This window comes from Spinacia oleracea, chromosome 3 (genome assembly GCF_020520425.1).
Source record: "Spinacia oleracea cultivar Varoflay chromosome 3, BTI_SOV_V1, whole genome shotgun sequence".
Taxonomy (NCBI): Eukaryota; Viridiplantae; Streptophyta; class Magnoliopsida; order Caryophyllales; family Amaranthaceae; genus Spinacia; species Spinacia oleracea.
Genome location: NC_079489.1, coordinates 118965782 through 118983505, shown reverse-complemented (window position 1 = coordinate 118983505; position 17724 = coordinate 118965782). Strand labels below are relative to the sequence as shown.

The following is a 17724-nucleotide window of genomic DNA, read 5'->3' as shown; positions in this document are numbered from 1 at the left end:
TCCCATGGAAGTTTTTTTTTAATGGCAAACGTTTAGATGCTTCGCAAATGTCATTTACAGTTACTTTAGAAATAGATCTATTCATTGAGATAGTTACAGGATTCGAAAATGGCGGAAAAAAGAATGAGAAAAGAAAAACCAGAAAAATGCTTTGCTTTGCAGTTCCTCTTTTATTTTATTTTTTTTTATTTTTTTTTTATTTTTTTTTTATTTTTTTTAATAACAGAGCTGAAAGGTGAAAATTTGAGGTGAAGAATGTTTGGCGCAAAAATGAAAATGGGTATTTGGCACAAATTTATCCCGGTCAACTAAACAAAATGGCGCAAATAGCTGAAAAGATTTCCCGCCCAGTTTCTTTTCTCAAGAGCTTTTCTCTCTTTTTTTAGTGGGAATTGTGAGGTGGCATTATTTAATTCGTGGTGTGCAAGATACCTATGCACACCAAGTATATTACATTTAACGTCAGCTCTTACGTTATATGTTAAACATTGGGTTTTAGGCAAAGGCTACACATACCCTGGGGGATGCGGGCCCTTACATACCCTACTTTTTGAATGGTTTATTATTAGTCCCCACTGCCACATAAGCATACATTTTCAGCTAAAAATTTAAAGATGGTTTTGAATTTGAATTAGAAAAGAATATGATTTTATTTTAATTTTATTTTAAAAAAATTCGTCGATGTTTCCTATGCCAACAGAAAGGTTGAAGGGAGAGAAAAATCATGAAGCAGAGAGAAGCCACTCGCACCCTAAGGTCATCCCCACCATCTTCAACCAACTCCAACCACCACCCTCATCAACGAACCTCACCCACCATCAGTCACGCAACACGAGTCGGCCAAATCACCTACCACCAGTCAAGCGATACAAATTAGGCCTTTAAATGGTAGAATTCGGCTACGAAAACCTCAGATCTGTAGTTGGAATATTGATGGTCGAATTCCCCCGGAAAATCCGGTGATGAGCGGCTGTAGGAAATGATTGGGTATGTTTCATTTCATGAATATTTTTTACGAATTAATTTGGGTTTCAATTGTTTTTTTCCGCTACGGACTGCTGTTGTTTGTTGGATTAATTGAGGGAATGTGGATTTGTAAAACGAAATTTGTGTTTAAAACCGATAATCAGTGTTTTATGAATTCAATTTTTGAGGCCATGAGTTAAGTTACTGATTAATTAATAGGTTTGTTAAAAAAAAAAAAAGATTGGATGTTCTACCACTAGGTTAATTCTATTATTACTACCAATTTTCTGTGTTTTGTAGGAGATAATTGCATATTTAGGGGTAATTAGGGAAAATAAGCTACCCGTAATCTCATTTAATGAAGGGTATTCCCATCTGTTTGGAGATTATAATCTTATGGTTGTTAGAGATGGAAAAATTCTGGTTTACTGCATTGAAGATGATCAAAGGCTTCTAGTTTCACTGTTTCCTGGTATTAGGTACACTGTTTTTAATGATTAGTAGTTTGAGTATAGCGGCAGGGGGCCTTAAATTCATAATCATCAAATACTCTTGTTAAGGTTATTTCTATTTGCAGTCAGTAGCTTATAGTTGATGGATTTAGCACAAGTTGGGTTGGATTCTTGGAGAAAAATGTGGACCGCATTGCCTAGAAAAGTCATAGCCTCATAGGTGACACATGCTGCGCATATTGGAAAACACCGTAACTCCTGTACATTGGCCATGACTACATACCTTGCTCGAATCATCCTATGTCAATTATGAGTGCCCTATGTGGATGAAGCTAATCTGTTTCATTCTAACTTTGATAAATTGATATTGTTTTTAACCCACTCTCTTAGATAAGGATGTTTTCTAAAATTGAACTGATGATGGAAGCCAACCAAATATTAATTTTCTATGTTCTTGACATTCTATTGTTAGGCGATGAGCTTATAGGGTCATTACTGAAAAATAATGACTAGTGAGCTTTTAGTGTCACCCACACTCTTAGTGTTGTAATCAAAATGCATCATTGATTACTGAAAACTAATGTTTTTAATATTAGTCCATAAGCTACCAGGCTGGACTGTAGGGGTAATAGTTGTCAGCCGGGCAATTGTTTCTTTACTTGACGTCAATGTAGATGAGCTTTTTTAGACTATACGAGGTAACAATATGATGATAATATTGAGTTTGGACACTATTATCTCAGTTTTACTTCATTCTTCATAATAGGTGTTGATAGATGAGGTTAATACTTGTGTGTAGTTGTATTCCTATAATCGTTGTATATGTTGAGATGATAAGCTAGGTTCCCCTCCTTGAACTCCCTTATGCCGGAAACTTCTACTCGTATATACTTGTATGTCTGCATATATACCTACACTTATTTCCTATTATAATTTTCCTCTTATCATGAAAAATAAGTTGTTTTTATTGCATAAATTTTCCGCTTTGTTTTCATATGACTTGTAAGGAAACAAAAAAATTCTTCAATGTTGAGTCGAATTCAGGTTTATGCTGGCGGGTCTGATCAGTTTGCGGCCGCTGTAATTTTTGGTTTTGAGTTCCAGTTGCTGGTTTGTTAGATGGTAGAAAAGCTGATTTCATGACTTTATTTGACTCATTGACTTGGTCTTAATAAGCCGCATCAAACTAACAGTCTCACCCAAGTTGTGATGACTTTCGTTCTGTGATGGTGGTTCTCGAGGAAGTATTTTCCCATGTCAGATATGTATTTATAAAAACATATCTAAGGAAAAGAAAAAGGTAAAAATGAATTAAAAAGTTTTTGGGGGGAAAATGAACACGGAATAGTAAAAAGTGGGAACGGGGTGATGATTTGGCAAGAATGAGTTGGCAATTATTTGTCCAACCTTTCCCCATCTTTGTTCAGTTCCTTCTTCAACTACGACCATTTGAGTTCCTTCTTCAACTTCGACCACCATTTTCGCCCGGCATCATCTTCCTCGAGCTTTCATCATAGCGTTCCCAAAAAAACAATAATGTTCATCCTCTTCTCCTTGGCTAATATTCGGATGTTTATCGTTTTATTGAAGATATAAATATATGTGCGTAAAATCGGACGAATTGTTGTAGAGATCCAAAAAATTGTGTTAATTGTTAGGAATTAGTGGTTTGTGTAAGAAGTATCCATTAATTAATGGTATTCTCGAAAATGGGCGAGGGTAGTGGGGCTAAGGTAGACTGATTCCCAGCTCCATGAAATTGTTGGGAGTGGCGTACGCAAGTCTAAGAAATGTTAATGTCCCGTACATGTATTTGCAAGTGTAAATAAGTTAAGGGAGTGGATGATACGTAGAGCAGTAATGGGTCATGAAAATCATCACCCCACCCCTAGAAAGTCTAGGGCAATTGCTTATAACCGAAAAAAGTTTATACGAGAGAATCCTCATGTGTTGACACAAATGAAGGTATGTGCGAAATCTGGTATGTCTGTGGCTCAAACTTATAACTTAATGTCTTTGTGCTACATCATGTAAGTGACAAAGGAGGAATATTTAGTATAGAATTTTTATACAGTGATGAATTTTTTAAAATGTTTATGAAAATAAAATAAATCAATGTGTGATATTAATTGATTTGGATCTCTAATATGTTGTAGAGATACGGTAGGAAAAGTGTAGGAAATATTTTTGTGAGGAACAAGAGTTTAATTGGTGGATATCATGGAAGAAAGAAATTATCACACATTACAGGATTTGGACATTCTTAATAGTGCACATGGATCGAATGAAAAAGCCTTATTTTGTTCCATAAGGAAATGGAACTTCACTTTTTGCTTCTTTTTCCTTTTTATTAACGCATAAGCAGTTTGGAAACTAAGGGTAATATTACAAAGACATCAGTGAGTCCTTAATTCAATTCTAGCTCATGACTACGTACAAGACATAGAAAAATTGTAGTGTCAATTTTATAAGGAAGACTATTCACATAAACTCTACACCTATAATACACAATTCAATGAGTCTTAAGGGAAATTCAAAGAAAATTCAACGAATTTCAAACTTATATAAGATTTTCCTACATTATTAATAAGCCTTTTAGTGAGAGAATAAAATATATTGCTAATGAATCACTAGGAACAACTAGTGCCATGCGTTGTTCCCCCTCACTTAAGCATTCATATAGTCTAGTTATTAAATCAAGGAACACTACTTTTCTTGGGTTCCGTATTGAAACAAATAACAAACTGTTGAAATAAACATACCTCAGATTCGACTTAAAGTCAAAATTTTTCATTAAACATAGTTGTGAATCTTGAAGTGTTCCTTTGTCCGAAAGTTCCTCTTCGGATTTTGATCTATATTCCCATTTAAGGTGCTGGTGTAATATGCCATCTAAAATGCCGCACCATCATGAGTTCCTAAGCATAAGTCACGGGTCATCAATGAACCAGCGAGTTCCTCAATGTTGAACTTGAACTTGCAGGAACAAGGAAGAAACTGGTGCGTCAAGTTTCTGACAGATTAGTGTGCACCTTTGTTTGTTCCTGTACCAATTCCTTAGGCAAGGGAACCCAACATGATTTGGGTCCCTTCTTGTTAGTAATGACTGTTAAAAATATAATTAAAACAACTACTACTACCAAGATACAATATGCATTCATATAAATGATATTCAATATATTCATGAAGCATATAAAATAATAATTCTTAGGCAAAAAAAAATTTACAGTGTATAACGTTGCCGAAAAATTAAAAATTTCAAGTTCCACAGATTCTTGTGTGCATTTTCTCAAAAGTCGTTTCCTTGAACTAATTTAAATATACTGGAGTTTTAAAAATAAATTGAAAAATCGGCTATTAAAAATAGATTTTAGATTTTTCAAATTCGATTTTAAATCAAAATAAAACAGTAGTTCCATTAGAAACAATGCAAGGAACAAGCAATAAATTAATGTATGCACATAAATAAAGTCTAAAGGAAGATATATTTACCTTAGAAGATTGTCTGTTACACCTTGACTGGCCTTTATTTGACAATGAAATTCAGATCTCCCTTGTTCCTTTGAATATGTAGGACCGAGTTCCTTTCGTTAAGTTTCTTGTAATTGTTCCTCCTTCCAGGAACTTAACTCAGCAGGGTTGCCTGCTTATCAGCGAGTTCCGGCTCTGATACCAACTGTTATTCGGATGGAACACGTACAAGAGGGGGGGTGAATTGTAATTTGGAACTTGCTTCTAACTTTTTGCGGAATTATAAAAGAAACTTAAAAGCAAGTATAGAAAATAATGCAAGAGAGAATTTAGCGTGGAAATCTTCTTGAAAATTATCAAGAAGACAAAACCAAGACCACGGGGGATTTTAACGACGAGCTCTCATTCATCAAGCGAACGACCCTGTTACTAACTTAATTGGAAACTCTATCAACCCAAGTTCCCCGTGAACTTAGGATCCCATACAAAGAGTATAACATTCACGCTTAGTTGTGTTTAATACTCTCTCAAGACTTCACTCAAAGCCTTTCCAAATACAATAGGAACTCACTCAAGTTCCTAACCCAAACCTGTTACAATATATGAGAAGCGTAGAAGAACTGTAAAGGAACAAGAACTTTAGTGTAGGAACTGAAGGAACTTAGAACTCAGGAACTGACTCATAAACGTGGAACAAATATATTTTCTTTAATTACCTTCCACGTAAACCAGACTCTGTGGAATGACTGAGAAGTCAGACACCTTGGAATGAATGCTAAGATCCTCTTTTATAGTGTTGGAACTCCTAACTGCTTTCCCCATAATCTCTTCAACTATCAGCCATATTCCCATGTTCCTAGGCATGTACCCATGACCTCTATAGTTGATGAGAACGTGGTATATGAACGTGGATATAATGTACTTGGGGAACAAGCTAATACCAAGTAATGCATCCTAGTTTCTAGGCGTGATCCTAACATCAATAACTAATATGTCAGTTATATTTAACGTGTTATATTAAACGTGATTTAATAACTGATTTCATAGGATTCCTAAGTTAATAGGAACCTACCTAATTAATCTACTGATAAACGTATATTAATATTTGACTAACCTAGGATACCCAAATTAGTAGGACTCTAATTAATTAATTAGTTAATTCCAAGATACCCAACTTAACAAGACTCTAATTAATTAACTAATTAATTCCAAAATATAAAACATATTTATCTTATTAAGAATCCTAGACTTAGTCAATTACCTATTTATTTAAGGACTTTTAATCAAATTAAAACTCTTAAATAAACTATCCTAAATCACGCTTACTGACAATTAGATTAATGCATATTGACATTATACTTAGGATGCATACCAAGTTCCTAGACACGAGTTCCACGAGTTCCTTTTAATACCTTGTTCCATTACCTTTCACGTTTCCACATACTCACATGAATCCTAGAAAATAAACTCTTGTTTCTTGTCTTCATGTTTCATGCTGCTCCGCATGTTGGTTGTTCCTCAGGAACAAGTGCTCCGCATGTTGGTTGTTCCTCGGGAACAAGTGCTCCTCGGGAACAATGGTTGATCCTCAGGAACAAGCATCTTTAGGAACAGCCATCTTTAGGAACAGCCATCTCTAGGAACATCCATCTTTAGGAACAACCGTCTTTAGGAACAGCCGTCTTTGGGAACAGCCGTCTTTGGGAACAGCCGTCTTTGGGAACAGACGTCTTTGGGAACAGCCGTCTTCGGGAACAGACGTCTTTGGGAACAGCCGTCTTCGGGAACAGCCTTCTTTGGGAACAGCCATCTCTATTGGGATTCCTCTAGCTCATCTGGAGTTCTAGTTCTTCCGCATGAACTTTAAAACTCCCAGCTTCTCTAGAGTTTATCCTTAGGAACTGCTCTGCAATTCCAGCTCTGGATTTTATGCTTCTTTGTTATAAGCATCTCACAATCATCAACTTCCAGTAAGCTTTATTATTGATGACTTGGGCACAACTATTCATTAATGATCCTTGCACACATACAACTTGAAAACCACGTTAGTTGATTACGTTAGTTTGTCATCATCAAAACCATATTGGCTCAACACTTTGCAACAGAATGGTAAAGGTAGAATGCCTTTCTTACAGAAGGATCTTAATGAGGAGGTTGCGAAGGAGAGGAAGGGTAGGACAAGTGGTGGTGATGCTAAGGAAATGTTTGCCTATTTTAAGAAAATGAAAGGAGACAATTCAAACTTTTTTTCACGTGTACCGGCAAGGTGAAAATGGGATGTTGCAGGATGTTCTATGGGTTGATGCTCGCAGTAGAGCTGCTTTTGAGGAGTTTGGTGATGTTGTTTGCTTTGGTAGTACGTACCTGACCATTAAATACAAAATGTTGTTTGCAAACTTTGTAGGTGTAAATAATCATGGTCAGAGCATATTACTTGGATGTGCGTTGGTTTCGCATGAAAATAGAGACACATTTGAGTGGATTTTCAGTAATTGGTTAGAATGTATGGAGGTAAAGCCCCGATTGGGATCTTGACTGATCGAGATGCCACAATGAGGAAGGCGTTGAGATCAACCATGAGTGATACATGTCATAGGTGGTGCATATGGCATATTCTTCAGAAGGTCAGTTAGGAAGCTTGGAACGCATATAGAGTACCCCGATTTAAAGGTAGACTTGGAGCGTGAAATATATGATAGTCACTGTGATGAGTTTGAATTAAACTGAGCAACAATTATGGAGCGGTACCAGGTAGATGATGATTGGCTTAGAGGTAACTAGTACATTCTCCACCTTTGTTGTTTATATGGTTTCTGTTTACGAAGAAAAATAATTAAAATGAAATGGTTTCTGTTTCTGTTTAAAATGAAATTGCTTGGAATTGCTTGAATAATTGTACATTCTCCGCCTTTGTTGTTTATATGGTTTCTGTTTCTATATAGAATGAAATTGCTTGAATAATTTAGAATGTTTTTGATTGAATTATTTAGAATGAAATTGATCATATAATTTAGGATGTGTTACTGTTTATATATTTGATTTGGGGTTGAATTTGGGATGTTTATTGATTGTGGGTTAAAATTGATTTAATAATGCTCAATTGTTTAATTATTGGGTGCAAACTGATCAGGTGTCCCTATTTTTCCTGTGCAAACTGATCAACTTGATCTGATCAGGTGTACAAATATTATGTGCAACTGATCTGTGCACCCTAATATGATCCGTGCAACTTGATATGTCCAACCTGATCTGATCAGGTGTTTGTTATCAGTAAATGAATTCTATGCATCTGATCTGATATCTGCAATCTGATATGTGCAATCTGATCTGTGCAATCTAAATCTTTGTCATTTGATATATGCAATCTGATCTGATGATCAGGGGGAACATTAACAGTCAACCTGAATTTGACTAAGGATGTTGGTGATTGTCATTTGTTGTTTCCAAGGTGGTATGCGGAAAGGAACACGTGGGGTCCTGCATATCTAAAGCATTTATTTTGGGCTGGCATGAAGACGACCCAAGGAATTGAAAGTATAAACAACTTTTTTGACTTATATGTACACAAGAATACGCATTTGTATGAATTTGTCGAGTCTTACTGTGAAGCAATGGAGTCAAGGGCATATAAAGAAAGTTTGGATGATACTGGTACTGCGAGAAATTTGAGTCAACTTGTTACCTGTTTCCGAACCGAGGAGGTTTGTTAGAAAATATAGACAGACGCCAAATTCCATGAGGTCCAAAGATAGTGTAGTAGGGTATTGTATGTGCGGTGTTTGAATAAGAAAATGTCGGATGAGTATGTTGAAGAGTATGAGCATGTTGAAGAGTATGAGCTTCAGGATAGGGTTTGGATAAAATCTAAACACGCAAGGAAGGAGATTGTTACAAAGCACAAGATGAAGTTTCTTGCAAAGTATAATTGCGTTACCAAGGAAGCTACCTGTCAATGTAAGAACTTTGAATGTCATGGAATAATGTGTAGGCATATGATATTATTGTTTTATTTGAATAACGAGACTGAAGTTCCTGGAAAATATATACTCCGACGTTGGCGGAAAGATGTTGAAAGGAAGCATACTAAGGTGAAGGTAATGTACCACGACCCATTGAAGACAAAAGTTGTGTGTAGGTTAAAGTGCTTTCTATTCAATTCTTTAAGTTTACCTCATAAGTATTGTCAGAATGTGATGTTGAAAGGTGATGTAAAATATGGATAGGTACGATAAGTTAATTGTGTTGTTTGGCCCTATATGCACAAACACAGCTTGTTACAAAGAATAAATGGATTTTGTTGTTGAAATGTTTCAATTGTTGGAAATTCTGGTGGATCGATGAGAAGACTGCAATGCTTCACAGACAAAGGGAGAATGAAGATGTTGGTGTTGGAACCCCTTCTTCTGTATGTTTGGCGAAAAGTGGTACAGAATTTACCCCCTCGTCTGTTGGGAATTTGCAACCTATAGTACGACGTACATTGATGTTTGATTCCCCACAAACAAATGAACATGCATGAAGGGAGTTGTGATGATGGTGGTGGTGATGGTGTATCAAGAAGCTTAGATGCAAGTGTTGTTGGTTTATAAGGAAGCTTCAATGCAAGAGTAGATGCATTGGTTGATGATGATGATGAAGGCACTCCTAGTATAGATGTAATCTGTAGACACCTACTTTTGTCCCCATTCCCGAAAGGGAAGGTTCGATGATGAGAACATAAATCTCCATTTGGCAACGCATCTCCTATAAAATAACGAATATCGATCACCCTTTTCATTTCAACCTAACCTGCTATTTATAGAAACCTGCTAAAAATAGTAATTGCCATAACGGGTAGTTGTTAAAAGTGGCAAGACATAAAAGATAGAAATCTGTCGGAATTAGGTGTTGCACTCCAACATAAATCCTAAAAGAGATAGAATTTACAAAAGGAATTATGTTCCTGCTATAATTCGGAAATAAGAGTTACGTATTAATTAAACTCCTAACGAACCTACAGTTCGTAACGGGCCCAGACGCATTCCGTCATAAGTTGATACGCACTAAGAAACTCGGATAAGTCTCAAAAGCTCCGTGATTAAGAGTCCAAATCTGACAAAAGGCTCCGCTCAGACCCTATTTTCAACGCCTGGGTCTGGGCGCCGAAATCATCGGCGCCCAGCCCTGGGCGCTGAAAATACCTGGGGCCGTGTTGTCTCCGAATTCTCTTTGGGTTCGGATTCTAAAGATCTATCTTTCCATAAACTCTTTCCCTATAAATACAGCCTCATAATCGACGAGAACAGAACACACAATTCATAATCTAAGTATTGACTCCAACCCCTAAGCCTAAGCCTCACGCTGCGAAATTAATCCCGCGTTCTGTCGTAATCGACCCAAAAGTCGAACAGAACGTATCATGTCCCTTGTAGCTGAAGAATTAAGCTTAAATACTGGAACACTGCTCAGAAACCCGAGATTCGTTAAATAAAAGGAGAAATAGCAAAGCCAAGTGGTTAGTTTTCTGAGAACCGTGACGCAGCTCTCAAGGGTGCGTCGTAATGTGTCCCTTCGTATGATTTAATTGCTTTCATCACCCTTTTATAAAATTGATAAACTATTAATTTGATTGATCTATCACGCCTAATAAAGATAATACCTTGGACAATTAAACTATCATGCTAGGTACCTTAAATCAATCTAAACAAGATAATCACGATCGATTTAGTATATGTGTTGCATACTGCTAAAATCAATTCAGAATAGTTTAATAGTTAACGCATGTCTCTTCAATTATTTATGATGAGCTAGTAAGGATAACCTGCCTCTGGAGTTATCGATGAGCACTCCTCTCGGTAGTTACAGTCCCCCGAACTCTCAATCTCTGCCCTGCGGGTGTACGTTGAGCGATCCCCACACCAGGGATCACAAGGGAACCGATGGCCGTCGTGGTCGAACATAATTGCACTCCCTTTATGTCACGATAACCGGGTTTTGTCAGTTTTTCTCATTGTCGTTAAAAACTGAATGACGACTCCTATATTACTAGTCGATTGGGTGTAAACTCACAGGAAATCTAACTACACTTGATCCGACAACGTCACGCCCATGAGGGACGAGGTCATGCATTAGCCTCGTGCTTTTTCGACCCCTCACAGTGGCGACTCCACTGGGGAACGTTAATGAAATACTCGTGCTCGTAGGTAATAAAAATAGCCGAAGGGTGAAACGATCCTACTCCGCGTTTATTTCCTTATCATGTTGGGACGACCTGAAAATCAACATATTAACGTGAACGGACAAAACCGCATAATGAATCTCGGCTCCCTTGGCATGTTTCATCTCGGGAGTTGGGACTAAGGATACCCATCGCCAACCGGGGGATGCATACGCTTCGAATGTTGTCCACTTGACACTTGTCGCTAGTAGTACACCCGTCCCAAACCCAATCGCTCGCCCACTAAGGTCCCTCTCATTGGTGCATGCCCCCTTGGCTTACATCATGATTGGCCTCTTGGGACGAAATTCGTCTGTTTAATGCACTACCTCGACCGGGGCATGTGTTGGATCTATGATAGAAGCGGTACGAAGCCAGGCGCAAATATTACCCATAGAAGCCTATAATAAACTACGTGACATATTATTTTTTGCTTCATGTTGTAATGCTAGTTATATGTAGCGAATTACGTGATTATGTTGTGATTGTGTGTGACAAATAACGCTAGAAAACCAACGACCCTAAAAATTTCCCAAACATTCACAAACACCGATTGGCCAAAGAGTTATACCAAAATACGTGTCCCGCAACCCCGGGCTATCGCCACAAAAATAAGCGAAGCCTAGGATGGCCCGTAACGGATCCCACAACGCTGCACAACGCGTAAAGGACGTTATTAGGCAAGCACGCAAAAATAAGTCGCATGTACGAAAAAATAGACGAACAGAATATGAGTACCACTCAGGGACGCATTTTCAGCGCCCCTGGCTGGGCCCCAATCATTTCAACGCCCCCTACTGGGCGCTGAAGTTGCTGCTTGGCCTTTTGGCCAGGCGTCGCAGCCTCGGTGCCCGCGCACAAAATATACGTAGCAATAAAAAATTCGTAACAAATTTGCTACGAGGGCGTACGGAAAAGGCACTCAATTCTAAAAACGACTTACGAAATAAATAGTGCCCTTGGTCCAAGTATGCATATAATATTAAGTCTAATAAATGCGGTTCAGTATTAATTAACAAGTTAATAATTCAGTGAGATCAAGTGAGCTGAATGCCTAGCTAGAGGCCGCTTCAGTTCAAGTGGAATTAATGATATTAATCCACAGCTTACTCTTGACTGAACCCGTAGGGTCACACAAATAGTACGTAAACGGATCAAGTATTTAATGGCATTAAATACTCCATCTATGGATATTCGGAATCGACGGATCTTGGTTTCAGTGGGAGCTGAGATCGTCACAAGCAAGAAATGAATACTCCGGAAAGGATGATATTACCGGAAACGGAAATATGGATCGTATCGGAAATATAAATATTATCCAAGTCGTAAATGTTGCCGGAAACGGAAACATGGTACGTATCGGAAAATATTAATGGAAATGGAAATATTGCCGGAATCGGAAATATTGCCGGAAACGGAAATATTGTCAGAATCGGAAATATTATCGGAATCAGAAAATAATTCCGGAAACGGAAATATTAAATATTTGTTCGAAACGGAATTAATTCCGGAATCGGAAATATTAAATATTGTTCGTATCGGAAATGATTTCCGGAATCGGAAATTTAATCGGAAGCGTATCGTACGAGTTAGCATCGGACGAGGCTCGCTAGACGAAGGCCCAGCACGAAGCCAGGCCATCGCCCAGCAAGCCACACGCATCACCAACACACGCCAAGCCTCGACCAGGCCCAGCGCAAGGCCAGGCCCAGCCAAGGCCTTGGGCGCTCGCGCGGACACAGGCAGCAGCATGGGCCGAGCGCTGTGTGCTCAGCGTGGGCCGCAAGGCCTGCGCGAGTGTGCGGTGCTCGTGCGATGCTCGTGTACGCGCTATACGAATCCTAAAGCTATCAGGAATCGATGTATGATTAAATTCCTAATCCTAAAAGGATAAATTAATTAAATAAGAGTTCTACTAGGATTCTAGTTTAATTAATTCGTACCCTAGTAGGATTCCAGTTCATTTTCCATACCTCTATAAATAGGTGCCTAGGGTCATAATTTATAGACACAATTGAAGTATTCTAAAGGTAAGATTTTGTAGAAAAATCAGCCATATACTTGCACCTAAATAGCCGAAATTCCTAAGCAACCTTAAGGGCGATTCTAGTTGGTCAAGCTTAAGGCGGATCCGGACGTGCTGTGGACTATCTACGAAGGGACGACACTTGGAGTCCTAAAGACTTGTTATTGTTCGGTTCGGGCGCAGCTAGGGAGGGCACGCAACAAAGTGTATGCATCTAAACTATGCTAAATGAATATGTGTAAATAATATGCTTTCCTGGCTTTATGGTTTTTTCCACATGATTTATGTATTGTCATATGTATCATAACCTAACAGTGGTATCAGAGCCTCTTATTATTTTCATAATCTAAATTGCATAAACATGGTTAATTTTCAAGGGGTGATTAATTTCACAAATTTGCAAGGAATTAAAAGGGGTGATTAATTTTCGTAATTGTTAATTAATTGCAAATTGCGTTTATTTAATTATATGTACGCAGTTTTTCGGCAGTTTCTTCGTTACTCATCCAAATCGAGTGATTTTTGTGTCAATTCCGCATGTAAAAGGCATTCTAAAATTTTGGAGGTTTTAGTTTTTCGAACGCAAAAGTTTGTAAATTTAAGATGTTAAATTAAATATTTACGATTCTTGTTGATGAATCTTGAATTTTTGATTGACCTACAGTATATGTTTAACAAGTTTGAATGCCTAGCCTTGTTAATTATACAACCTAATTTGTAATTATGATTAATTTGTTGAAATTCGAATAATTTAGAATTAATTTGATTTTCATAATTAATTAATAATTTAATTAGGTATCCATGATTAAAATCCACCATTAAAATTGTTAATTTATGTTAAATTTTTAATTTTTATGACCTAGATTTGAATCCATGTTAATCGGAAATTAATTGATTAATAAATTTTCGATTTTTCGCCCTAAAATTATGAAATTAATATGTTTTATTAATTTGTCATTAATTTTGAATTAAAAATTTTAAATTTTTATGAAAACGCTCATTAATGTTGCACGCACAAAGCAATGGAAGCTACGTGTTACCCTTAAGGGGTGTTGTATAGTGCGGGCACGCGACGACGAGCAAGGGAGCTCGTCGCCCGTGCGGTACGAATGCAACGAGCAACATAGCGCATGGCGCGCGCACGAGGCAAGGGAGCCTGTGCGTGTGTGCTGTGTGCTGTGGCGATGGGCGAAGGGCGAAGGCATGGCACGAGGAGAGGCGCGCGTGCGCGCGAGGGCGAGAGCTGGTCGCCCAGCGATCGCTGCTCCGCGCACCAAAACGCGTGGCCTCGAGGGCTTACTTGCGCGCGAGCGAGCGAGCACTCCCATCGTGGCTGCTGCGATGCATGCGGGCAAGCAGGCTGCGCGCAAGCGTGGCTTGGCTTGCTGCGTTTGCGCGTGGCTGCTGTTGCGATGAGCCATGGGCCAGCGATAGGTCGTGCACTCGACGGGGCTTGGGCGCAAGCCCAAGTGCTCGTCATGTTACGATTATTGAGTTTTAAATTTTAATTTGAGATTTTGAGTTCATATAATTTTAATTAATTTTAAAATTAATAATTTAAATTGTTTTCTTGGATTTTAATTTTGAATATTATAATTATTATAAATTTTAATTTATTCTAATTATTTTACTAAAATTAAAAACCTTGAACTAATTTAAATTCAACTGAAAATAAATTAAATAAGTGGATTCAATTATAAATTTATATGAGCTTTAAATTTTAATTAAATTTGTATGTTTCCGGTTAGACTAGAAATACATTTTTATGTTTAAAATTAGTAAAGCATATGAATTTATTGGTTTAAGTGGGAGCAATTTTAGTCATAAACTCTTGATTAGGTCTACAAATCCTTTAAGGTTAAACAAGTTGATTAGAATTAATAAGGACTGAATAATTGGTAGATTATTGGTGCCCTTAATTAATTGCTGCAAATATTTATGTGATGCATAACGTGTTTTACTAACCAGCTATGTGGGCCATTCATGATAATGAATGGGTGAATGGTATATATTGTATATGTACTGTTTTGCAGGTTATGAAGTGACTAGTATGACCCAAATAAGATAGAAAATATGGTCTGCGTACCATTAATTTGAATGTAATTGATCTAAAGTACCAAATTTGTTTTTCAATTCAAATATGGTATGCGTACCATCAAATAGTTGTAATTAGTTTAATTATAGCTTATCCTATTTGAAGAAAATGGCGCCTCCCACAGAGATTTTCAAGACGGACTTTGAAGTTGAAGCTTCAAGATGAAGTCGGGCCATACTAGATCACATTTATCTTATGCATGTTTTAAGTTATTTATTGCTTTTAAATATGTCTTAAATATGCATGAGATCAAAGCTTGATTATGTTGCATGATTAAGGATTTTAGTTCACTTAAAATCTAACCAACATAGTAAGAGCCTTAAGTTCCAAACTTTAAAATTGAGTTAAAAGGTGCCATGCCAAAATAACACTTACTTGGATATCCTTTTTTCATCGATCTTAGTAATAGTTTTCCGCCATAGCGAGGTGTTACTTATCGATAGTAAAGGGGTAAGGTACACAAATAATTGTGAGTACATGTTCGTGTTGGTGAAACTCAACTATATAAGTAAGGAGTCCTTTTATGTCGTGGCAAAATCGATAGGTTTACCTAATAAGTTCTTAGACGTACCTATCAACCAAGAGTAATTTCTTGACTATTAGGAAAAGGCTTTGGCTTACCTAAAAGATTTTAGAATTGAGTCTAAATACATAATGTGCTTAATTCTTCAATGGATTTTAGGGTCTTGGAATCATTTTATTCACACCTTCCGGAACACATAACTTGAATAAAATGCTTAATGAACATTGAATTATGCATGTATGCTAGAATTTAAGTTTATTAAGAGAAACAGTGAATGGTTATTTATTTGTTTATTCTTTTTCAATTGTAGTTTTAATTATGGCAAACAACAAATCATTCAACATTCGATCAATTCTCGAAAAGGAGAAGTTGAGAGGGAAAAACTTCCTTGACTGGCAAAGGAACTTGCAAATAGTTCTTATGCAGGAAGAAAAGGAGTATGTCCTGGAAGAGGCGATGCCCGAAGCCGTAGGCGAAGGGGTCACTCAGGCAGCCCTCAATCGTTGGATTGATGCTAACAAGGATGTGAAATGTCTAATGCTTGCAACCATGAGTGCAGATCTAAAGAAAACGTTCATCAACTCAGATGCTTTCACGATCATCAGTGATTTAAAGAAAATGTTCCAAGATCTGGCTCGGGTCGAAAGATTCGAGACTCATAGGCAAATTCTTGAGACCAAGCTCAAGAAAGGCGAGCCCGTAAGTCCACGTGCTCTCAAAATGATTGGACTCATTGAGAATATGAGTCGGCTGGATCAGCAATTCTCTCAGGAAATGGCTGTAGACACCATCCTCCATTCTCTTCATAACCGGTATGATCAGTTCAAACTGAACTACAGTATGAATAGTCTAGACAAAACGCTCACTGAGCTTCACGGTATGCTGAAAACCGCTGAAAAGACGCTCAAAAGCGATAAGCAAGATGTGCTTATGGTGCGTGGGGGCAAGTTCAAGAAATCTGGAAAGAAGAGGAATGCTAAGAAAGGTGGCAACAAGGCCATCCCAACTAAGCAAACTGGCGCCAAATCTGAAAAGAGGAAGGTTAGTCAACCCACTTCTGAATCCGAATGCTTCTACTGCAAAAAGAAGGGGCATTGGAAGAGAGATTGCTTGAAGCTAAAGGAAGATCAGAAGAACGGAACATTCGTTCCATCTTCAGGTATTTTCGTTATAGACTGTACACTTGTTAATTCAACTTCTTGGGTATTAGATACAGGTTGTGGCTCACACTTATGTTCCAATTCACAGGGACTAAGAAGAAGTAGAAAGTTAAGCAAAGGTGAAGTCGACCTACGAGTGGGAAATGGAGCACAGATTGCTGCATTAGCTGTAGGAACTTATTATTTGTCGTTGCCCTCTGGGCTAGTTTTGGAACTCGAAGAATGTTTCCATGTTCCAAGTCTTACTAAAAACATCATTTATGTTTCTTGCTTAGATGCTAAGGGATTTTCCTTTTTAATAAAAGACAATAGTTGTTCATTTTATTTTAAAGAGATGTTTTATGGATCTACTAGATTAGTCAATGGACTTTATTTATTAGATCACGACAAACAAGTTTATAAAATAAATACCAAAAAGGCCAAAAAGGATGATTCAGATCTCACCTATCTGTGGCATTGTCGATTAGGCCATATTAACTTGAAACGCATGGAAAGACTTCAAAAGGAAGGAATTCTATAACCATTTGACTTAGAGGATTATGGTAAGTGCGAATCATGTTTACTTGGCAAAATGACAAAGCAACCTTTCTCTAAAGTTGGAGAAAGAGCAACTGAACTCTTGGGTTTAATCCATACAGATGTATGTGGACCAATGAGTACAAATGCTAGGGGTGGTTTCAGCTACTTTATCACTTTCACTGATGACTTCAGTAGATATGGTTATGTCTACCTAATGAAGCGTAAGTCTGAATCCTTTGACAAATTCAAGGAATTTCAGAGTGAAGTAGAGAATCAATTAGGCAAGAAGATTAAGGCATTGCGGTCTGATAGAGGC

The 17724-nt window shown here is 37.6% G+C and overlaps 1 protein-coding gene and 1 long non-coding RNA gene across 3 annotated transcripts; both read left to right on the top strand.

The window, feature by feature from the left end:
- The first annotated feature begins 614 nt into the window (after positions 1–614).
- LOC130470492 (uncharacterized) lies at positions 615–13487 on the top strand. Of its 2 annotated transcripts, none has more exons than XR_008930937.1 (2): positions 615–987; positions 8338–13487. It is a non-coding gene; the product is annotated as an uncharacterized lncRNA (long non-coding RNA). The 2 variants fall into 2 exon arrangements; XR_008930938.1 differs by having other exon boundaries at positions 8271–13487.
- Positions 13488–14002: 515 nt separating this feature from the next.
- Positions 14003–17081, top strand: LOC130469328 (uncharacterized). Its single transcript, XM_056838492.1, has 2 exons — positions 14003–16888; positions 16978–17081. Exons 1-2 carry the CDS (start codon positions 16048–16050, stop codon positions 16992–16994), a joined length of 858 nt encoding a protein of 285 aa, XP_056694470.1. The 5' UTR covers positions 14003–16047; the 3' UTR covers positions 16995–17081.
- The last annotated feature ends 643 nt before the right edge of the window (positions 17082–17724 follow it).